Below are 23329 nucleotides of genomic sequence, written 5' to 3' on the forward strand. Positions count from 1 at the left end.
GGATCCGAAAATATAGGTTTAGTTCAGGTCCACAGAAGGTAACCTATTGGGTTTTTTTTGGACCCGCAAATCTTTGTTTGAGTCTGGGTCCTACCCTAGACCCGATCATAAATATGTTGTGTTTATTAGGTATATTTGGATATTTCGAATATGTTTCTGGTATTATGGATATTTTTTTTAAAGTTTTTGGTTTACGATTATAGTTTTTTATTTCAAGTAAATTTTCAAATTAAAAAAAAGGGTATTCGGATAAAATTTTGAATTTTTAGGTATTTGAATTTTTTGGGTATTTGTTTGAAGTTTCAAGTACTTTTCGTGTTTCGGATATTTTTCAGATTTTTTAGATATTTCGAATTTTTTTAGAATCATAAATACCCGAACAAATATGGACCCATTACGTCCATATCAGGTCCAACAACCTTTTGATATAATTTTTAACGTTATTGTACAAAAACATGGTTGATGAAATATTTTCTGAGTAAATGTATCATAAAGAATAATATTAGGATCTGTTAAAAATATTTAAAATATTGTATGGTTAGAATGATTAATGGTATTACAAAAAAATAATAAATAGCTATACATGACTCCAACAACTTTTTTATATTAGATTTTTTAAGATTCTTTCCCTTTTAATAGGATTGATTTGTTTTTAAGTGAAAAGTATATAAAAGTATAATATCTAAACCAATAATTTTCAAAATGGTGAATAATCAATACTGATATCGTGAAGTCGGATTAGATTTAACAGAACCAATGAATTTCTACATTTTTGTGAAGGTAACACGAATATTCAGAAAACTCATTTTTAAATATGAGAATATGTATCATACATTTGAAAGTTTAGTATATGATATGAGATTTTAGTGGAAAACTTTATATATGATATGATTACTTTATTATAAAGAAAAGATGAAGTTAGAATGTACACATATATGTCATGTAACTTCTCTTATTTTAAATCATATATTATATGATAAAAGTGATAATATAGAACATTAGTTTCAATTTTTTTACGATTAAAAATCAAAATGGTAAATATAGTAATAGTAATGATTAGGATTTATGAGTGAAATTTGAATAAATAAAGAAATTGAATAAATTATTGTTAGAGAAATATATGGTAACATATAGTCATTGTAAATTAAAGGTAAGACAAAAAATAATGAATTAAATAAAAAGGTCCAAACAACTTTTATAAGTAGACTTTTTAAGACTCCTTCCCTTTTAATAGTATTGATATCTCTAAACTTTGATAACCTGATAGCATGGCCAGTCAGAAGATTTAGGATCGGATAATTCATACATATCAACTTAGAGTATGTAGACCAATACGGATATTATGTTTTGATTGGATCAGATCCGGGTGATACATCTCATATATATTAATTGAGAAACATTTGAAAAGATATAATTTTAAATTTGTAATAACTAAAAAATGATCTTGTTGAGTTATCACTCCATTAAAATGTCTAATTACCTTACGTGGCAGTTTTATATTCAATTGAAAGAAAAATAGGTCCGTAATCGATTGTGTATAATCGTTAGGGAAATGTTTAATACATACTTTAGTCCAAGTTTATTTTTTATTTTTTTTTTTGAATGAATGCTAAATTTATTCATCAAAAAACCTTTGTACATCAAGTGAAACCTTGTTTATGAGGAACTACTCCTATCTCTATACAATTTCCAAAACTCCTAGTCTGTCTAAAGTATTTACAGTCTTGTACTAAACCAGAACTGCAGCACTTCTTCAAGACCCTTTACTCGTTTCCCCTGCACCAAACTGAGTTTATTTCGGATGGTCTTATCAATAAGCTTGAGCATAACAGACAGTGGCATCGGTGGTTCCCCATGACGCCGCTTGTTTCGTTCCCTCCACAGGAAATACATAGCTACTTGAAGAGCATAATTGATGCAGAAACGCTTCTTCTTCTCCATGCTAGCCGAGATCAATCGCATTACAGTCTCACATGAGTTAGAATAGGAATTGCGCATTATCCCTTTGGTGAGCTGCTCCCAAATATGAGAGGAAACAGCACATTCAAAGAAAATATGGCTTCGCGTTTCCGGAGCATTCTTACAGAGTACACATGTAGTGTCAATTCCTTGACTCCAACGAGAGACGCGATCCAGAGTTGAAAGTCTATCTTTGAAAGCAAGCCAGGTTATGAAAGCGAATTTTGGAGTAGCTTGGGAGAACCAGACCCTGCTTCCCCAATCACACTGCAGCCCCGTCTCTCTTATCAACTGCCAAGTCTCCATGGTAGAGAATTTTTGCTTAAACCCCGAGGACCAGCGCCACAGATCTTTGTCCAACTCTGAATTACTCTGCTTCTCAGCAAGTTTCCCCAGCTCTTTTTCAATATCTTGAAGAGAAACTCCCCTATGCCTCCTTCTCCTCCGATGATTATTTAATACTTCTTCTACCGTTGCTTCCCTACGAACACCCATATCTATGATACCTCTGTCTCCAAGTATCTCAGCCAGAACGCCCAAATCACACCACTTATCATACCAAAAAGAAGTATGACGCCCGTTACCCACCTCCTTCATATGGAATGTCTTTGCTACTGCCCTCAGTTTGAGCATCTTCCTCCAAATCCAAGAGCCCATCTGCGTGCTACCACTCACTTCCCAAAAGCTCTTCTTCTTCAGCAAATTTGATTTAAGCCATTTCCCCCACAATGAATCACCCACTAACATTCGCCAAATGAGTTTTAAACCATTGACAATGTTTACGTCCTTTAACGCTCTAATCCCCAATCCTCCCTCGCTTATTGGCTTACACACATCCCGCCAAGCCACTTTTGCTCCAGTGCTCTTCAGCTCCGGACCTTTCCAGAGAAAGGCTGAACATAGTTGCTCAATTTCTTTGATGCATTGACTAGGGAGTCTGAACGCACCTGCCCAGAAGAGTACAGTACTCATTAGCACGGATTTTATCAGTAGCAGTCTTCCTGCATAAGAGAGGAACCGGCTCGTCCAAGTGCTAATTCGCTCTCTGATCCTTTCTATAAGTGGAAGATAATCCGATCTTCTCATGACTTTAGTCATCAAGGGTAATCCCAAGTACCGGACCGGGAGTTCACCCACAGCAAGAGGGAAGTTCCTCAATATTCTGCTCATCTCCTCTTCAACAATACCAGCCATATAGATCGTGGACTTCTCAAGACTTATAGATAGACCCGACCAACTTGTGAATTCATCAAATACCATAAGTGCACCTTCTATGGACTCCTTTGAGCCTTCTACAAACACCATTAGGTCATCGGCAAAACATAAGTGAGTGAGAGATAGAGACTGACAGCGGGGATGGAGTCTGAATCTGTTCTCTCTTGCAGCCTTATCAAGCTTTAGCGATAGAACATTCATACAGACGACGAATAGATAGGGTGATAGCGAGCAACCCTGTCTCAGCCCCCTAGCACTCTGGAAATAGCCTGCAAGATCCCCATTGACTTGAACTGAAAAGGACGGAGAGGTAATACAGAGCGTGATCCAATGAATGAATCTTGCCGGAAACCCCAAAGCCCTTAGACTATTCAGCAGAAAGGACCATTGGACCGAGTCGAACGCCTTCGAGATGTCAATTTTCATTGCGCACCTGGGGGAGATCTTGTCCTTGTGGTAGTCCTTTACTAGCTCAGAAGCTAACAACACGTTTTCCATCATGAGTCTGCCTTTCACAAACGCAGACTGGTTTTCCACAATAATCTTCGGTAAAATAATCTTCAAACGGTTTGCAAGGATTTTAGACACCACTTTGTAGAGCACATTACAACACGCTATGGGCCTATAATCCTTCATCTCCTGCGCAGCAGTCTTTTTTGGAACAAGTGCTAAGATGGTGGAGTTAATACCTTTCGGAAGGAACCCCAGCTTGAAAACCGACTGGACTGCTATAGTAAAATCCGAAGCTATTATTGGCCATGTTGTCTTGAAAAATTCGCAGGGGAATCCATCGGGGCCCGGGGATTTGTTTGATGGCATAGAGAACAGAACTCTACGGATCTCCTCCTCGGAGACTTCTGCCTCTAGTAGCCTACAATCCTCAGTGGAGCATTCAAAGTCCAGGAGATCTCTTAGCTCCTCCTCTGTGGCTCCCTGAAACTCTACCGGAACTTTGTTTAACACTTCTGAGAAGAACCTCTCTGCTTCCCCTTTAATCTCAGAATGTTTTTTAACAATACTTCCATCTTGACATCTTATCTCCCTCATTGAGTTTTGAGCCTGCCTAGTCTTGATCGAGTTGTGGAAGGTCGTGTTGTTCTGATCACCCACATCTAACCAGTGCAGTTTAGACTTCTGTTTTAGAAAATCTTCCTCGAGCTCAGCCACATGCAGCCACTTCTCATACGCTTCACCCTCCTCCCGCACTGCCTCACTGGTTGGGTTGGCTAGAGTGATTTTCTGCTTTTCACATAACGTGTTGTGTGCATCATGTGCTCTGATAGATAGATTGCCCAACTTCTGTCTGCCTAGCTCTCTGATCAGGGGCTTAAGATATTTGAGCTTTTTTGAGAACCTATACATAGCAGAGGTGGACAGAAACAGCTTCTCTGTCGAGTCCCAATACTCCTGGACCATTGGGATGAAATTAGGTAGTTTACCTATCGCGTTTACATATTTAAACGGTCGCTTTATCTTCTCAACATCTTGCAAAACTTGAACCCTACATCGCAAGTGATCAGAACAGCCTCCTGGCTCAAAAATAGAGTAAGCGTTAGCAAATCTATGAAGCGCCTTGTCGTTTATTAGGACCCTGTCAAGCTTCTTACACACCAACCCATGCTCCCTCTTATTGCACCACGTGAATAACGGCCCCTGAAACGCCATGTCCGAGAGATTACAATGTAGAGCCATTCTTTGGAAGTCTCTCATCCCACTAGGCACTCTAGCCATACTGTCAAACTCTGAGTGTTCCCCTCCCTCCAAGATTTCATTAAAGTCCCCCATGACTATCCACGCTTTGCTTTGAAACCGTGGAGAGTTATGATGGTGACATAGATCTTCCCACAGGTTTTTCCTGTCTTCAACCTGATTACTGGCATATACAAACGAACAGAAAAACTCCTCCTCTCCTGGAAGAGCAACCGCACATGTGATCAACTGATCAGTTTTATATACCGGGGTCATACGAACCGTATCTCTCCATAGTAGCCATATTCTACCTCCCTGGCTGTGCTCGTAATTCGTCATGGAAGACCAACCACTAAATGCAGAGCCCAGAATTCTCCTCGCCTTTATCTCCTTTACTCTTGTCTCCAATATACACCCAAACTTCAAATCTTTGTTACTTAACCAATCCTTAACTACTGAATGCTTCAAGCGTTTGTTAAACCCCCGCACATTCCAAAAAAAACTCGACATATTAAAGATGGCGAGAGGAAGACCTTGTGCTCATTGCCAAAGGATTAGTATCCTGAGACTTAACCTTCTTCTCTTTTATCCCTTTAACATTACTCTGCTTACGCTTCGCCCCAGTCTCTTTCACCTCACACTCCTGATCAACCTGGGATTGTTGAGCGAGACCCTCCACGTTCTCGACTATGCCCCTCTCACTGTCAGGAATGCTCACAACAGTAAGCGCTTGACCCTTTTCTGAAATTTCACCCTCCTCTTGTTCCTCCTCAACACTAAGAACAGCAAACTTCGACACAGATATATGAATATCCTCTGATTGACAAGATGTTCTCCCTGGGGAGCGCCCCACCTTTGTTGGAGAGACTAACGCCCAGTTTGTCTCCCCTCCAACTTCATTTTCTCCCACATCTACATTCACTATCTCCTGTTGTGTCTCTACTACATCCAGTACCTCATCTCCCTTAGTTATTTCCAAATGCTCCACCTGAACTTCCACGTCGCTATGCGTGTGCAGAGATTTCAAACTCACTTCATCCTCTGTGGATATACCTTTGGGAGGAAGGTTCACTTCTTTCCCTTTCAACACACACACCTCTGTTGTATGACCCCACTTGTCACATAGCTTACACCTAGATGGGAGCCAGGGGTAGTGGAATCCTACCACAAACTCTTTACCATTCCTTGTAAAGTTGATCTCTTTGGGCAAGGGCTTCGAGATATCCACTTTAGCAAAGACCTTGGCGACTTCCAAATTGGAACAAGCAACCGTCTCCGGATGCAACCTGTCTGGAAACCCCACAGCACTTGTAATGAAACTGAGACCCTCCCATGAGTACATGTGAAGCGGAACCCCTTGTAAATGCACCCACATTGGTAATGCCTCCTCCTCCTGCTTCTCTTCCTCCGTTCGCGGAGTCCATTTTGTGACAACCATTGGAACTCCAGCAATATTCCACATGCCCCTTCTTAGAATCTTTTCCCTCGCCCTCGGACTTGAGACTCGAAACCTCATAGTTGTTGCATTAACCTCATAGACCTCCACCTTCATAGACGCATCACCGTACTTCCATATCTTATTCAAGACCATGTGAACCTTCGCCACATGAGGAGATATGTCCAGGAACTTCCCGACCACAAAGTCCTCCCATAGCGGAGTCGAAGTCTTTAGGGCATCTTCCGGAATCATCACCGAGTGTAAACCATCCTTGTTAGAGACCTCCACATCAAACTTCTTCAGAACTTTCTTATCCTGCGCAACATCGACCCAGCTCGGGATCTCCTTCTTCGAAACTGCTTCAAAATCCGACTTCCCTACCGTAGAACCCTCATCGACAATGTCCTTAGCACCCCTAACCCTCTCCTGAGAGCCAGGTGAGTCCGGCGGCGCTGCCGCAGTCATCCGCAAAACCCTAGTTCGAAATCGCCTCAAAATCCCCCTCAGAGCAAAACGGTGCGTTTCAATATGAAAGTGTTGAATCTCCAATTGCCTATCGTCCAAGTTTAATACAAGCGACGAGCTTTAGAATATTTATAGTCCAAGTCCTTTATGTTTATTTTTTTTTAAACAAAATAAGAACTTTATGTTTATATAAAGATGTGTTCCGTATGTTTACAATTCAAAACACACAAAGCTGATAATACTTATATGCAATATGTATAAGTATTGGATGATCGTCTGTTATCCAATTCTTCTAGATTTTATAGAGGCCAGTTGGTTCTTGGTTCTTTGTGTCACTAGATGATAATCCAATGGTGAACATTAAAAGGATGATCGGCCCGAATTCGTTTATGTTTATGTATGAAGATGTGCTCCGTATGTTAGCAATTCAAAACACACAAAGCTGATAATACCATTATGCAATATCTATAAGTTTTGTATGATCGTCTGTTATCCAATTCTTCTAGATTTTATAGAGGCAGTTGTTTCTTGATTTTTTTTTGTCACTAGATGATAATCCAATGGTGAACATTAAAAGGATGATCGGCCCGGATTCGAATTTAAAAGATTATTTTTAGATAATGATTTCATTTCCGCCTAATTCAGTTTAGATTGTTAAAAAAAATTTATCAACCCGCGGTTCATTGAAGTTTTCACATTGCTAAAATTTTGAAATTTAAAAGCTCCACGTTTTACTTTATCATTCTCACCATCACCATGAATGCATCATTATGTAGTTGGTTCTTGGTATTAGAACCAGCCGATCATCCAATACTTATAGATATTGCAAATTTTCAACCTACACAAAGGATGATCGACCATGAAGAAATGTTTGATACGTACATAATGATGATCGATCATGGCACCGAACGAATTTATAGAAAAATGTGTTTGGTTTAAGACTTTAATTTTCGACTAGGTAGAGACCCGCGCTTTTGCGCGGAGTGAAATTACTAAAAAACTTGTAATTTACTATGTTTTATGTTCATAATGTTCATAAATAATGCCAATAGCAACCCGCCTAGCTCTTCATACATAAACCAACCAATGCATTGCTTACAGCAAGAATTTCAAGAAATAGTTACGGACAAAAGATTCTTTCGGGGAGAAGGTCATCTTTTTACCTACTAACACAAACAAATACACAATTTGATCTAATGGATTCGTAGCTTGCGGCTTAGACCACACTGCAGCGGTTAGCTCAAAATTGCACAAGGAACTCAGCGGTTAAGCCTCACGGCTCAGACCAAATCGCTATCAGTAACTTACTAAAAAATGTTTTAAATGTAGAAAATTGTTGCAGATGTTTCTAGTTTTTTCTTATATAAAAACAAAATCATTTTCACTTATATTCTTTATGATTAAGTAGCTCAGAGTTGCTGTAGAAAATTATTTATAGTTTTCAGTTTATTGAAAGCAAAATATTGATTTGATTGTGTAGATTCTCTGAAAATCATAAATGTTTTGTATTTGGATAATTGTCTCAACTAATGGTGCTATGATGTTTTAATTTTGAATAAGATCTCTCATTCTCTCTATGTGATATTTCATAATTTTATGGGTTTTAACATTTCATTTTATTCATTAAGGTCATTATAGATTGTAAGTGTATATATATATATATATATTAAATTTATATTTATATCTTCATTAGAGCATCTCCAACCCTTCCCTATATTTGCCTCTAAATGCTATACTAGAGTAAAATTAGCTCCAACCCATCCTTATTTCTTCCCCTAAAATAGAGATTGCTATTTTTTCCTCTATATTTAGGGGAAAAAATAGCATTCCTCTATAATAGAGGCAAACTTTTTTATTTACAAAATAGTCCTCAAACATTTTATGATTGTAACTAAAATACTTGTGTATGAAGAAATACAATTCTTACAATATAAAATCACACCTTTTTGTTTACATACTAATTATTAATTTTTATAACTATAGTTATAATTAAAATAAAAAATTATTATTTATTTAAAAGTCAATTATAATTAAAATAAAATAAAAAAGTTATTATTTTATTTAAAAGTCAAAGACTTCTTATTTAAATATTAATCAATACAACATATTAAAACAACTTAATACTCCAAAGAAAAAATATTTGCAGCACAACAAAAAGCATGTAGAAAAGATGTAGAACATGCATTCAGAGTTTTACAATCACGTTTTGCGATTGTGAAAGGCATGTACGTTTTTGGAAAAAAAAGTACAACATGATATAATGACTACATGTATAATTTTACATAATATGATTATTGAGGACGAGCGTGATCTCGATGCACCGATTGAAATTGGAAGAGAAGCTCCACCTCCGGATGTCCAAATACCAGATAATGAAAATAACCGATTCCAAGAGTTTCTAAGTCGATTCAGAAAAATCAAAGATAAAGAAGCTTATTTCTCACTCCGAAATGCATTAATTGATCATTATGAGAAACATTTAGTAATAATGATTGTTAGATAATGGTACTTTATTTTATTTTTTTTGTCTAATGTCTTTTGTAATAAAATGTTTAATTTAAATAATATTGCAATTTTATGAAAAAAATTCAAAAAATATAATGAATGGGTTAATTTTTAACATTTACAAGTTAGAGGTGTAAAATGTAAAATAAAAAAAAGAATCTTCCAAGAATATTCCTTTTTAGGGGGAAAAATAGAGGAATACATTGGAGAGAAACTCACTTCTATTATAGAGTTCCTCTATTATAGAGAAAAAAATAGAGAAATACATTGGAGATGGTCTTAGCATATAACAGAGGCTAGAGTGCACAATTCCAAATTTTAAGCTGAATTTTAGGAGAACTTTGAAAATTATTAAGTTTGTGGTCAAAACCGAAAATCTATAAATGATGGAAACCAGATGTGCAAATAATCGAATTTGACCACTGTTGCTCTTTGATCGAGCTGCACTTCGTCCGGCGACGGCTAGGCTTGATTCGACGCCGGAAATAGCTTCGCTGGACACCTGGGAGGAGGTTTTTTGTGGCCATGGATTCTGGTGAGAGCCTTCTGACTTCGAGCTTTGACGGAGCGACGAAGCAGCAGAAGTGACATAGATTGGAAACTGACGATGGCTGGATTCCAGGAGGAGGAGCTCACCTTAAGAGCTGGACACGACGGGGGTTACTTGTACAGAAGAAGCTTCATGCCCCGGCCGAAGACAATTGAGGCGGAGAAGGAGTCGATCCGGTGGTGTTGATCGGAGCGCAAGCTCAGACTTGATATGGAGATGAAACGATAAAGATGAGATGGTCGTCACTCAGATTTATAGGTTTCGACTATAAATATTCTTAAACTTCGACTAAAGTACCTATTATACATTTCTTCATATAGTTTTGTTTTTCGAAGATAGTATAGTTTATATTATACTAGGTTCGGTCCGCGCTACGCGCAGGATTTGATGGATCGGGTTTTAAAAAATATATAATTTTGTGTTAATTTTTGTTGGGAAATTTTCATGTTTACCACTTTGTTGGTACCATTATTTATGTTTACCATTAATAAAGTGACATTTTCAAAATATTTTATTCATTAAGAGACAGAAGACTTTTATACCATTTCTCTATATATATAATTAATAACTATTTTAATGAATTTTTTTTTATGTTTTCGAATTACACTTTTTCAAATTTGAACTTTTTTTATAAATTTCTTTTTTTGAATATTTTTTTTCAAATTTTGTTTTTCAAAATTTTTTTCGAAAATCGAAAATTCTTTTGAAACTATTTTTATATATTTTTAAGTATTTATTTATTAGAATCCTAAAGTTTACATTCCAAAAACTCTATCCTACCCCTCAACTCTAAATCCTAAGTCTAAATTAATTAACCCTAATGTTATAAATGTTTTTTTCCCTCTTTAAAAACGATGGGAAAAGCGGTTAGTGTAAACATGAAAGTGGTATTATGAATGTGGTATTTTGGCAATTTCGTAGTTTTCTTTTATGTTAAGTTGGGTGTGAGTATGATTATGTTGCATATACCAAATTATAACTATATAACTAAAAGTAATTGAATTCTTAGTATTTTTGCTGTTTTAATCCTGAATTGTAAGCTTTTATAATTTTTCAGTTTTATAATACTATAAATACATAAATCAACCGGATTCGATCAAAAAAAATGAGATCGAGTTTTCTAATACCATTTTCTGTGAGTGTTTATAAAATAATGGAGAATGAGGTTTTAATTTAGAGGAACCATGTGTCAAAGTTATTATATTTCTTCGGGAAAATGTTAGGAATTTCTATTATAAACAATTGTTGTTGTTTGTTTTGGTATTTATGTTATAGTGTGATCTTAAAAGGTTACTTGAATTCTAGATTTGTGTCCGTATTACACGGGTTTTTATTTAAATATTTTAAAACAATATAATTAGACAGATACATGAGATTTAGCTTTTGGATATTTTTATAATATGATTTCATATTATAAAATAAAATATTCACTGTTTTCAATAATTTATTTTGATGGAAAATTTATCATATATAAATAATTCGATGTTCTATTAAAATTTTGAAATATATGTATTAATAAATAATTATAAAATGATTATGTCTGCACGGAACACCTAGTGATTATGTCTGCATGGATTTTTAAATCTGAAAATGGTTCATGCAAAAATTATAGTACAGGAATCTAGAAATTCTCCATGTAAATTTTCTAGTTCATAGTTTTTAATACTACTTCATCAAATCATTGTTTAGTTTATATATAATACGAATCTAGTGATTATGTCTGCATGGATTTTTTTTGTTTATGAGAGGATTTATAAATGTAGAAGACTATATAAGAAAGGCAAACGTATATATTGATCCCGAAGTTCAAAAAAATATCACCAATCTTTCTATAAGATTATAAGAATACAGATAAAAAATATGAAAGACCAAACTGAGGCTAGGTCATGATCTAGACGGTAGAAAATAATTACCACAAAGAAATAGCAACTCGAGTGTTTGTCACTAACTAATAAGAGTTGAAAAAGATTTCTCGTTAATCCGAAAGTAAACGGAAGAATATCAAAACTGCATGATACCAAATATTTAAGCCCTAAAATTTTATCCTTTACTAACACACGCTTGCATCCCACCAGAATCCTAACGATGTTTACATCGACATCATCCAAACAGATCACACATCATGTGTGACACGTGTATCTGCTCTGATTCCGTCGCCACCACATTTTGCTCCTTTCTTCGTGCTGGTAGTGGGCTCGCCAGATTACTCATTACCAAATCCTTATGTTCCTTAATGCATGTGGTTCTCATTAATATGTTCGAGATTCGTTAGGTGGACCTGCAAAAAGAGCAATGGCGAATTCGAGTTATGAAAGAAAAAAAATGGAGACATTTGAGGGAGATCTCTAGCTCAAAACTTCAACGCACCATAACCGCAACAGTGGGCTCGAGATCAATAAATAGAGCTCTGGGAACATGTTTCCCGGCACCAGTTTCGCAGACGAAGGTTTTTAAAGCATCAACCGTCGTATCCCTGTCAAGGAACCAAAACAAAGATACGATCAATTTCTTTGCTAAACCAAAAAAAGAACCTTCAAATCCACAGAGAATAGAGAAATTTTGTACGAAAGTGAATCAAACCAATGGATTTGTGTATTTTTTTCTTTTTCTTGAGGGCTTAGTTCACAAAAGGAAAAGGAAAATTCTGCAGGGGAAAGTGTATTCTCACCGAATGTAGTTGGTGCAATGGGAGACAGATGTTTCTACCCAGCGTTCTTTCTACAAATTGAAGCTAGCTTTCAGCCTCGGTGTGCTGTCAAGGTTTTCCATGTTCCGGGCAGAAGTTCCTATAAATCTGAAAAAAATGCCAAAATAAGGTTTTAGCTCAGGAAAAGACAGAGGTCGAACAAAAACCAATAGGTTGGTTCAAGGAATCACAGAGGACCAAATTACAGATCATGTTTTCAATATCTTATACAAAGCTGAGTAAGTAAGATGTTCATGAAAACATAAACTTTCATGCCTTGTGCGAAATATAAGATGCTCATGGAAAAACTCAATTCAGAACCATCAAACTCGTCTTGAGATTACACTGCAGAAATCAAATTTATTGTTTTGTGTTAGACTTTAAGCTTCTTCACTAACCGGTCAGTTCTCTAATTTCTCAAGTACACCTAAAAAGGAGACTAACCCTCAATTTGTGATGCTGTTGTGTAGAGGAGTACTTGCAGAAAACCCATGACTTAAAAATACAAAACACATATCTTGATGGTGGAAGCGCTGCAGGAGCTTTTGCTGCAGAAAGCGTACGAATAAAAAGTTTAGAGACTCCCTTGACTTCAAACCGTAAACAACAGTTGAAAGCACTTACTAACTTGAAGATAAACTATTCAAACTAAAACATTTTTTTACTGAATGTATCAATCATCAAATCTGAAACAGAACTTTAAGATTAAAATCACCAAATGGAGATAATAGATAGAGTACACGTCTCTTGGAATGGAATAAATGACGCATATGCTTGTAAATGAGAACCCAATTAATCTAAAATCCATGATTATCACCACAGATGAAACTCTCGAATTTACAGGGAAAGATTGGTGAGATGATTTTTTTCAAAAAAAAAACACTTTGAGAAATGCAAAACATCCGTTCTCCATCTGCCGTCTCCGATATAACTCGAGTAGGGATCAAATATCTTAGGCATACTACTTAGAGCGCTGTAGAATGCTGCCGGTACTGTAAAAAAAAACCAATCTAGTTTTGGAGGAACAGAACAAACTACAGCGGAGGAACATAACATACCTGGGAATCAAGCAGAAACATATCAACTCCCATGCGTTCGCCGCCGCGCCGGGACGTTTCTGGCCTCCCTGAATCGGTACCGGACTTGAACGGTGGAGGAGCATCGTTCGGTCTTCAGATCGGAAAAGAAGATCGCTGCTTTAGCCATTTTCTGGATATAAGTTTACTGTCTTGTTTAGAGAGTGACAGATAGTTGTGATAGTAGGAAAGCTTACTTTTATAATCGGAGTTCCACCGCCTGGTATAAATCGTTGGCAAGAAGCTGAAACAAATCTCTATAACTCTGGTTCTGTGTCGACATCAAATGTAGGTGACAAAAAGCTAATCAGAAACCCTAATACGCAAGCTACGTTCAGAGCCGCGTTTACAATCGTAGACACTTATTGCCTGCTCACCGAGTTGAACAAATTTAAAGCCCAGAACAAATAAAAGCCCACGAAACACATAGTTTTATGAAACGGCGCGGATCCGACGTGGCAGCGCAAGAGAGCTTCTATTTCCGACGTGGCATCTGAGCTGGCATGCCCAGGAGAGATACAATGCTTTCTTTATATATAAAGACTAGGGATTAACCCGGGCTACGCCCGGGATTTTTATTATTTTTCTACTTTAAGTTGTTAAATTATTTATATTTAAGGTATGATATATATTTATATAAATGTTAAGATGCATGTCATAATTAAAATTTATTTTTAAATTTTAACACGTTAAAGTAACATATTTTTTACTATTTAAATATCTTTTTGTAATTTTGTTGGCTATCTAGTTATCATATTTAGCAAAACTATCTCTTGAGTGTTGAAATAAATGTTTTAGATATTTAATTAAACTGTAGAGTATTTTCGGATCGACCACATGCTCAACAATCGATCCATCCGTAAAAAGATGGTCGATCTCCTTGGCCAGGTAAGTACAATTTTAGCAAAAATATCTTTGATTTTCAAATATTAAGTATATAACTATTCTTTTGAATATTGTTTTTTTGAATTGTATTTTTTGATTAAATTATTGTATTATAATATTTATGTAAATATTTTTTGATGTTTGAATTTGTGTTGTTCGTATACTTAACCTAGATGATATTGATGTTTAACAATTTATTGTTTTCTGGATATAGAAAATAATGATATATCAAAACATATCTAATACTTGTTAAATGATAGTATAATGTAAATTACTTCCATTATTTGAAAATAACCATTTGTTGTTTTTATTTATTTTTTTAATCAGAAATTATTTTTATTTAAAAACATCATTCATATATAATATAATAGTTTAAGTTTGTAAGATTAATCTATATATATAAATTATGTATATTTTTAAAAAAAAATAATTTAAGATATTATATATTGAGTAACTGAATAAAAGCTGAATTTCTTATCTTGAAAATAAAATATTTATAGTTTTGTCTTCATGTTATACTCACCAATCCATAATTGATATTTATAACTCAGTACGTTTTTTAAAAAACTTAGTTTTAAGTAATAAATGAATTTAATAAATTAAATTCATCCCCTATAATGTTCTGTAAATTATATTTAAAAACTCTCTAAAATTATATTTTAATCATAATATTACTATTATTTAATTTAAGTTATTTTAAGCATAATATATGCTAAACCAACTTAAATTATATTTACAATAGGACCATCCTAAACCGGTTAATAAACCAAAAACAATACTAAACCAACATGAACCAATACCTGATTTGGCGAGGAAGGAAGTGTTTCGGGATAAACGCTTGAATGGTTATTAACTGTAATGGTTTGATCATGAAAGAGTTAGTATGAATATTAACAATAAAATTATGGATTAGATTAATTTAAATTTGTAAGAATATCTTTGAGTCTAAGAAAAACAATTCAATTCCCATGAATAAGTTTGGCTTTTGGAAGTTGCGGGTTTCCCAACAATGAATTCACCTAACAAAAAGTTTGTTGTTATAAAAAATCTCATTCAAGGTCATTAAAGGTTTTTGGGACGGCAAGATTTGATGGTGGAACCATTTTTTTGCTCGAGTACTATGAAGTTTTTCTTGATAGTGTGAGGTTGATGTTGATAGAATAATGAGTTTTATAGAGACTTTCTTGATGTAAAACTATATTTTTTTTGTTTAATGTGGTATTTTCATTTTTACATAATTTACTACCATTTTAAGATAGATGTCCATTTTATTTAATGTACTCTTTCCATTTTTTTGAAAACTGTGCATTTACTTATTATTGTATATATAATTCATATATTTATATATTTATAATATTTACTTATTATTTATTTTTCTATATATTTTGTATTTCTATTTCTTATACTTTATATTTTGTTAATATCTATATTTTATATTTTAAGATATATGTTTAAATTTTAATGTATTTTTCCATTTTTAATGTAAAACGGCAATGTTTAATAGAAGAACTGGACAAATAGTCAAATAGTTATATTTATGTTTTTTTCTTTTTTATAAAATGGTAATGTTACATTATGGAGATAAACCGTTTTTTTAGTGAAAAATGGTAATCTTACATATGTTTAATGTAGTTTTTCCATTTTTTTATGTTGTATGTTTACATATTATTGTTATTTTTAAATGTAAAATGGTAATCTTACATATGTTTAATGTAGTATTTCCATTTTTTATGTTGTATGTTTACATATTATTTATTATTTTCGAAATTATATATAATGTTTTTTTTACAAAATAGTAATGTTACATTATGGAGATAAGCTGTCTTTTTTTTAGTGAAAAATGGTAATCTTACATATGTTTAATGTTGTTTTTCCATTTTTTATGTTGTATGTTTACATATTATTTTTTAAAATAAAAATGTAAAATAGTAATCTTACATATGTTTAATGTAGTATTTCCATTTTTATGTTGTATGTTTACATATATTTATTATTTTCGAAATTATATATAATGTTTTTTGACTTCTTTTATAAAACGGTAATGTTACATTATGGAGATAAGCCATCTTTTTTTCAAGTGAAAAATGGTAATCTTACATATGTTTAATGTAGTTTTTTTATTTTTTATGCTGTATGTTTAAATATTATTTATAATTTTCGAAAATTAGTAATATTAAAATGTAAAACTATATTTTATGCCACGTGTCATCTTTCGGAAGAAGTTTTTTTTGCTTATGTGGACGCTCTATGGAGCCTCAAGGTTATATAGCAAATTACATGAGTTTATGAGTGTATCTACGCCAATTACTCTATATTTAATGTAGTATTTCCATTTTTTATGTTGTATGTTTACATATTATTTATTGTTTTCGAAATTATATATAATGTTTTTTTTTACAAAATAGTAATGTTACATTATGGAGATAAGCCGTCTTTTTTTAGTGAAAAATGGTAATCTTACATATGTTTAATGTTGTTTTTCCATTTTTTATGTTGTATGTTTACATATTATTTTTTTAAATAAAAATGTAAAATAGTAATTTTACATATGTTTAATGTAGTCTTTCCATTTTTATGTTGTATGTTTACATATATTTATTATTTTCGAAATTATATATAATGTTTTTTGACTTTTTTTATAAAACGGTAATGTTACATTATGGAGATAAGCCGTCTTTTTTTCAAGTGAAAAATGGTAATCTTACATATGTTTAATGTAGTTTTTTTTATTTTTTATGCTGTATGTTTAAATATTATTTATAATTTTCGAATATTAGTAATATTAAAATGTAAAACTATATTTTATGCCACGTGTCATCTTTCGGAAGAAGTTTTTTTTGCTTATGTGGACGCTCTATGGAGCCTCAAGGTTATATAGCAAATTACATGAGTTTATGAGTGTATCTACGCCAATTACTCTATATTTAATGTAGTATTTCCATTTTTTATGTTGTATGTTTACATATTATTTATTGTTTTCGAAATTATATATAATGTTTTTTTTACAAAATAATAATGTTACATTTTGGAGATAAGCCGTCTTTTTTTAGTGAAAAATGGTAATCTTACATATGTTTAATGTTGTTTTTCCATTTTTTATGTTGTATGTTTACATATTATTTTTTAAAATAAAAATGTAAAATAGTAATCTTACATATGTTTAATGTAGTATTTCCATTTTTATGTTGTATGTTTACATATATTTATTATTTTCGAAATTATATATAATGTTTTTTGACTTTTTTTATAAAACTGTAATGTTACATTATGGAGAAAAGCCGTCTTTTTTCAAGTGAAAAATGGTAATCTTACATATGTTTAATGTAGTTTTTTCATTTTTATGCTGTATGTTTAAATATTATTTATAATTTTCGAAAATTAGTAATATTAAAATGTAAAACTATATTTTATGCCACGTGTCATCTTTCGGAAGAAGTTTTTTTGCTTATGTGGACGCTCTATGGAGCCTCAAGGTTATATAGCAAATTACATGAGTTTATGGGTGTATCTACGCCAATTACTCTATATTTAATGTAGTATTTCTATTTTTTTATGTTGTATGTTTACATATATTTATTATTTTCGAAATTATATATAATGTTTTTTGTTTTTTTTATAAAACGGTAATATTACATTATGGAATTAAGCCGTCTTTTTTTTTAAAGTGAAAAATGGTAATTTTACATATGTTCAATGTAGTTTTTCTATTTTTTATGTTGTATGTTTCATATTATTTATAATTTTTGAAAATTAGTAATATTAAAATGTAAAACTATATTTTATGCCACGTGTCATCTTTCGGGAGAATTTTTTTTCGCTGATGTGGACGCTCTATGGAGCCTCAAAAGGTCCCTTTTATTAGTAAGGATTTCTCTAGCGAATATACACAATCGATTTTTGAACCTATTTTTTTTTCAATTGAATCTAAAGCTGCCAGGTAAGTTAATTAGGCATCTTAATTAATTGACAATTCAGCAAGTTTATTTTTTAATTATCTTATATATTAAAACAGAAGTCACAACCTTGATTCATGTGTGATTTTTTAAAAAAATGGACCTAATGGACCTATTCATAGAAATTCATACTACATTTTAATTCAGATTAATAATAAATATAATTTTTAAAATATTTTAATCATAGTATCTTTTGATATCTTTTCATTTTAAATATAAATATATTTATTTTAAAATCTAACAAATCTGTTTAAAAAGATTTTTACAAGATCTTCATTTTCAAAATTATATTTAAATATTTTCACTAATTTCGAAATTAGTTTAAAATATTATTATACATTAATATATTCAGTTATATAAAATGAAAAATAAAAAATTTATAATATTTTATTTATTATATAATCATAATAAATCATATTAAAAAATAAAATTATTATATTGAGCTATATACAATAAAATTGTATTAAATTTATATATTTATATATTTTACTTTCGTAATTATAAAATATTTATGTTCAAAAATAAAATCTAATATGTTGGTAAGATGGGTTAACATTATCAAACTATATAATACTTGTATAAAAATTAACATGTATTTCTTTAAATTTAATAATATAAAATCTTTGTAACTACTTTAATCATAATATATTTTCATTTTAAATATAATATATATTATATTTTAAAAATTCTAATAAATCTGTGTAAAAATATTTAAACAATAACTTAATGTATTTTAAAGTTATCATTTAGAAATGAAAATAAATAAATTATATCATATTTTATCTACTTTTATAGTCATGATCATGTTAAAATATAATTATTATACTAAAATAAATATGATAAAATTATATTCAATTGATAAATTTATAAATTTTATTTTCATAAATATAAACTATTTATTTGAAATATAATATGATGATATAACGACTTAAAATTAACAAACTATATAATACATGTCTAAATATTAACATATCTTACACTTTTATATATACAATAATAAATTATCTAAAATGAATAAGCATAAAAATATTGGTAAAAAGAAATTCAGTTTTGAAATACGGGTCAGAATTTAGCATAAATTAAATATAAAATATTTTTTAAATATATTTTCTCATGAATATATTAATTTACTTAATAACTAAATGCAGATACAATAAGATAAATATATAATAAGAAGTGGTAAATACATAAGGTTTAAAAAATTAATTAATTATAACATGTAAATTATAAAATTATTGTATTTGAAATAGTTATATAAATATTTAAGTATATGATTAACATTAAAAATATATACCACTTATGTACTAAAAGAATAATTTATGTATAGAAAAGTGAAAATAAATACCCGTGCGGTTGCATGGGTCAAAATCTAGTTACAAAGTTAAGGTTACATCTTTTCAAATGTTTCTCAATTAATATATAAGAGACGAGAGACTAACTATTTCATAAATGGAAGTTAACCTAATTTGGAATGGATAAAGTAAGAACGAATTAGAAGATTTACATACAATATGTAAATTTGTTATGTTTTCCTTTTATTACTATAACAAATATTATTACTTGATACACATTTGATATAGTTTTATTAAGGCAAGTCCATATGTAAAATGGAAAAAACTTTGTCACCAAGGTAAAATTTTATAATTTATAGTTGGGAATTAAGGTAAATAATAAGAAGTTCAAATCGTAGATATTAATGGTAATAATAAAAAAAAGTTAACCTAATATCCAATCTTATATAAACGATTTTTATGGCCATTACGATATCATCATATTTCATAAGAGCCGATTTACCTTTAACGTAAATTGAATAACTATTTTTCACGTATATTAATTGAGGATCATTTAAAAAGTTATAACCTTAATTTTGTACTGATTAAAAAAGAGACAATTCTTAGATGTCATTTAATTAAGATGATAATTTAGCTTACGTGACAAGAATCAATTGAAAAAAATGTTGGTCCAAATCTAATTACTAGAGAACATTATGCAATTTCTTGCAGATTACACAGAAAATCCAGGTTTCAATTCCCGGAGCAAGCGATTTATTCAACAATTATGCGATTACAGAAGAAAGACTTACAAGAGTTTCTCAACATGGTGCAAATAAATCTGGTCAGGCATGATCTTCATAGGACGGCTCAAATGATGCAGTTAGGCGTAGATCCTCATAAGGTAGGTAGTATTGTTGGTTATCGAATTGTCTTTGTAATCTTTCTCATAATTGTAATATCTAAATAAATCCCCGACAAAAAAAAAGAGAACATTATATTAACCCAAAATATAATAATGATTTATTCTTTCCTTAAATAAAAGTTACAGAATTACCTAATATGATTAACATTTATATGACAATTAGTAACTATGAATAAAAAATATTTGATAACAATTTTTACATTTTTCTTCATTTTTGTTTAATTTTATATTATTAAAAAATTAAACAATCACATTAACCATATAATAAAAAAATAGATTTTTTTCTTATATGTTATATTTTGAACTTTTTAAAATGACTTTAAATTATAAAAATGAGGAAACCTTATATGTTATATTTTAATTTTTTTAAAACAACTTTAAATTACAAAATGTAAGTTTTCCTTAAACATACAACTAAAAACATTAAAATGACATGTATCAATTCGATGGTTGATCTGAAACTTTTTAAAACCATACGAAAGATAAATGTCAAAATAATTCAACTGTGGAAACATTACTGTTTATTTTTTTAAGAATGTGTTCGGCGAAAAAAAATAAGGTTTTTGTGTCATAATTTGTTTAGTGTCCAATCCGGTTAACCAATGATATATTAATTATAGTTTAGTTTCATAATTTTTAATAAAAATGGAGCTGGTCCATCGAAAAGAAATTATATAATAACAAAAATCATTGTATATATATAAATAAAATGATCAAATATATAAAAACAATTATCAATAATATATACAAATAAACTCATCATAGCAAGGCGCATGTGTTATCCTAGTGTTTAAAAAAAAACAGTAATCAACTGAATGCTTCACTCTCCTAATCAGTGGCCTGGGACGACGGACGTGTAAAACTATTTAGGGAAAATTGCAAAAAGGGAACAAATATTCAACATAATTATCTTTTTGGTATAATATCATCACTAAGTTGTCCTTTTAGTATAACTTTTTCATAATGCCAAAACTAACCCTTGATTCATCAAATTAATCAAATAAATATGTTTAAAAGACAAAATAAAAATAAAAAAAATAATTATAATATATTACTAATATATTTAACGTTTTTTATATTAATATAAAAAATTGATATAAACAACTGAATTCAAAATAATTATATAAATACATTAATAAAAAGAAATGAATACGTTAATAAAAATTTAATTAACATAAAGATCACACAAAAAGTTTTTTAATATTTTATTTTATAAATTGTACATTTAAATTTGCAAACAGATTTTTCCAAAATTTCGACTAAACTTTTTTAGTCAATATTCAACAATTTTTAGTGAATGTTAACTATTTTATAAATTATTTAAATATCTTAAATTCTTATTAAATATTTTAAATAAGTAATCATATTTGATAAACAATTTTATACTTTAAACAATTATAATATGTAACACTTGTATACTAATATTTTTACGATACTTATATACTTAAATTCAATTATTAATTTTAATATATAAAGTTCATTAAAAATAAAATATTCTCATGCCAACTTGGTTTACAGAGTCAACATGAGTCTGTAAATTCTTTGCTGTCAAAAAAAAAAAAAAAATCTCATGCATAGATAATAACATTTATATATTCCCGTGATATACACAATTGAATTTCAAATAATTCTATAAATAAATATATCAATAAAAATAAATATACATATATAAATTTTAGTCGATATATGTTTTTAAATATATAAAAAAGTTGGATATATATACATATATATAAAATATCAAAAAAATATTTTTTGTAACGTTTTAGGCAAGCACGGAGATTACAAATATTTTTAGAATATTTTTGTTTCCAAATATATACGTTTTAGGAAGTTAAAATAGTTCAAATATTTTTAGAATATTTTTCTAACTGAAATTTCCTAAATTTTCGTAAAAATCAGATTTTCTTATCCATAGAAGGCACTTTCTACACTGCGTAGAACGAAGATAAAAACTCCGTAAGCAGATTCTACCTCATGTAACCGTCAGAGTAGTGTCTAGATTTAACATGCCGGGAGTTGTAGAATACGTAATAAAAGTAGAAACTGCATTCGACAGAAACAGAAAAGTAATTTCTTTACCATTAGTAGAATTCACATTCTCCCTATTTAGAATTTTAAGTAAAAGTAGATTGTTCGTTCTAAAAATAGTAGACGAACTTGTTTAGTCTAGAATTCCCTTTCTACTAACTCATTTTCAGTAGAAGATAAATTCTACCTTTAGTAGAACGTAATTTTAATATTTAATTTATCAAGTTTTTCAACCAAAAATAATAATATGAATTTGTATATATGGATGTTTTATCAATTGTTTCTATTCTTTACATTTTTTTATTTATTTATAAGATTATTTATTTCATTAATTTTTAGAATTGGAAAAGGCAAAAGAGAAAAAAAAAAGATAAAAAAGTGTTTATACTAAAGGTACAACCATACTGAATTTTTGTTTCGTTTTGGTAATTTTGCCAAGTATTTATATAATAAGATACTGATGTAGAAAACAACATACATCGACGCGTAGGAATTTCTAATAATTGTCAGCAAAGAACAAGACCGCTCTCATTTAGTATATACGAAGCAGAAAATTTGGTCCGAATATTACACAAAAATTCACTTGAAAACAAAGATCAAAACCAAAAAAATTATTCAAAGATCAAAACCAAAACAAAGATCAAAACCATATGCTATTTTAACATTGGTCGTAGACCAAATCTT

At 30.7% G+C, this 23329-nt stretch overlaps 1 protein-coding gene across 14 annotated transcripts; it reads right to left on the minus strand.

Moving 5' to 3' along the window:
* Positions 1-5312: 5312 nt before the first annotated feature.
* Positions 5313-14131, minus strand: LOC103853189. 14 transcript variants are annotated; one of them, XM_033285373.1, is made up of 6 exons: positions 13781-14130; positions 13566-13716; positions 12952-13055; positions 12490-12615; positions 12189-12294; positions 5313-12099 (listed from the first exon to the last, which is right to left on the minus strand). In XM_033285373.1, the coding sequence occupies exon 6, from the start codon at positions 6764-6766 to the stop codon at positions 5375-5377; it is 1392 nt and encodes a 463-aa protein (XP_033141264.1). In that variant the 5' UTR covers positions 6767-12099; positions 12189-12294; positions 12490-12615; positions 12952-13055; positions 13566-13716; positions 13781-14130; the 3' UTR covers positions 5313-5374. The 14 variants fall into 14 exon arrangements, with proteins under 14 accessions (XP_033141264.1, XP_033141265.1, XP_033141263.1 ...); XM_033285374.1 differs by having other exon boundaries at positions 13566-13677; positions 13781-14129; XM_033285372.1 differs by having other exon boundaries at positions 13566-13703; positions 13781-14129.
* Positions 14132-23329: the final 9198 nt, after the last annotated feature.

Source organism: Brassica rapa, chromosome A02, assembly GCF_000309985.2.
Source record: "Brassica rapa cultivar Chiifu-401-42 chromosome A02, CAAS_Brap_v3.01, whole genome shotgun sequence".
NCBI classification, from domain to species: Eukaryota; Viridiplantae; Streptophyta; class Magnoliopsida; order Brassicales; family Brassicaceae; genus Brassica; species Brassica rapa.

Excerpts from the sequence above, each read along its gene's own strand:
- LOC103853189 (XM_033285378.1), bottom strand. The coding sequence starts at position 6,766 with ATGACTGCGGCAGCGCCGCCGGACTCACCTGGCTCTCAGGAGAGGGTT.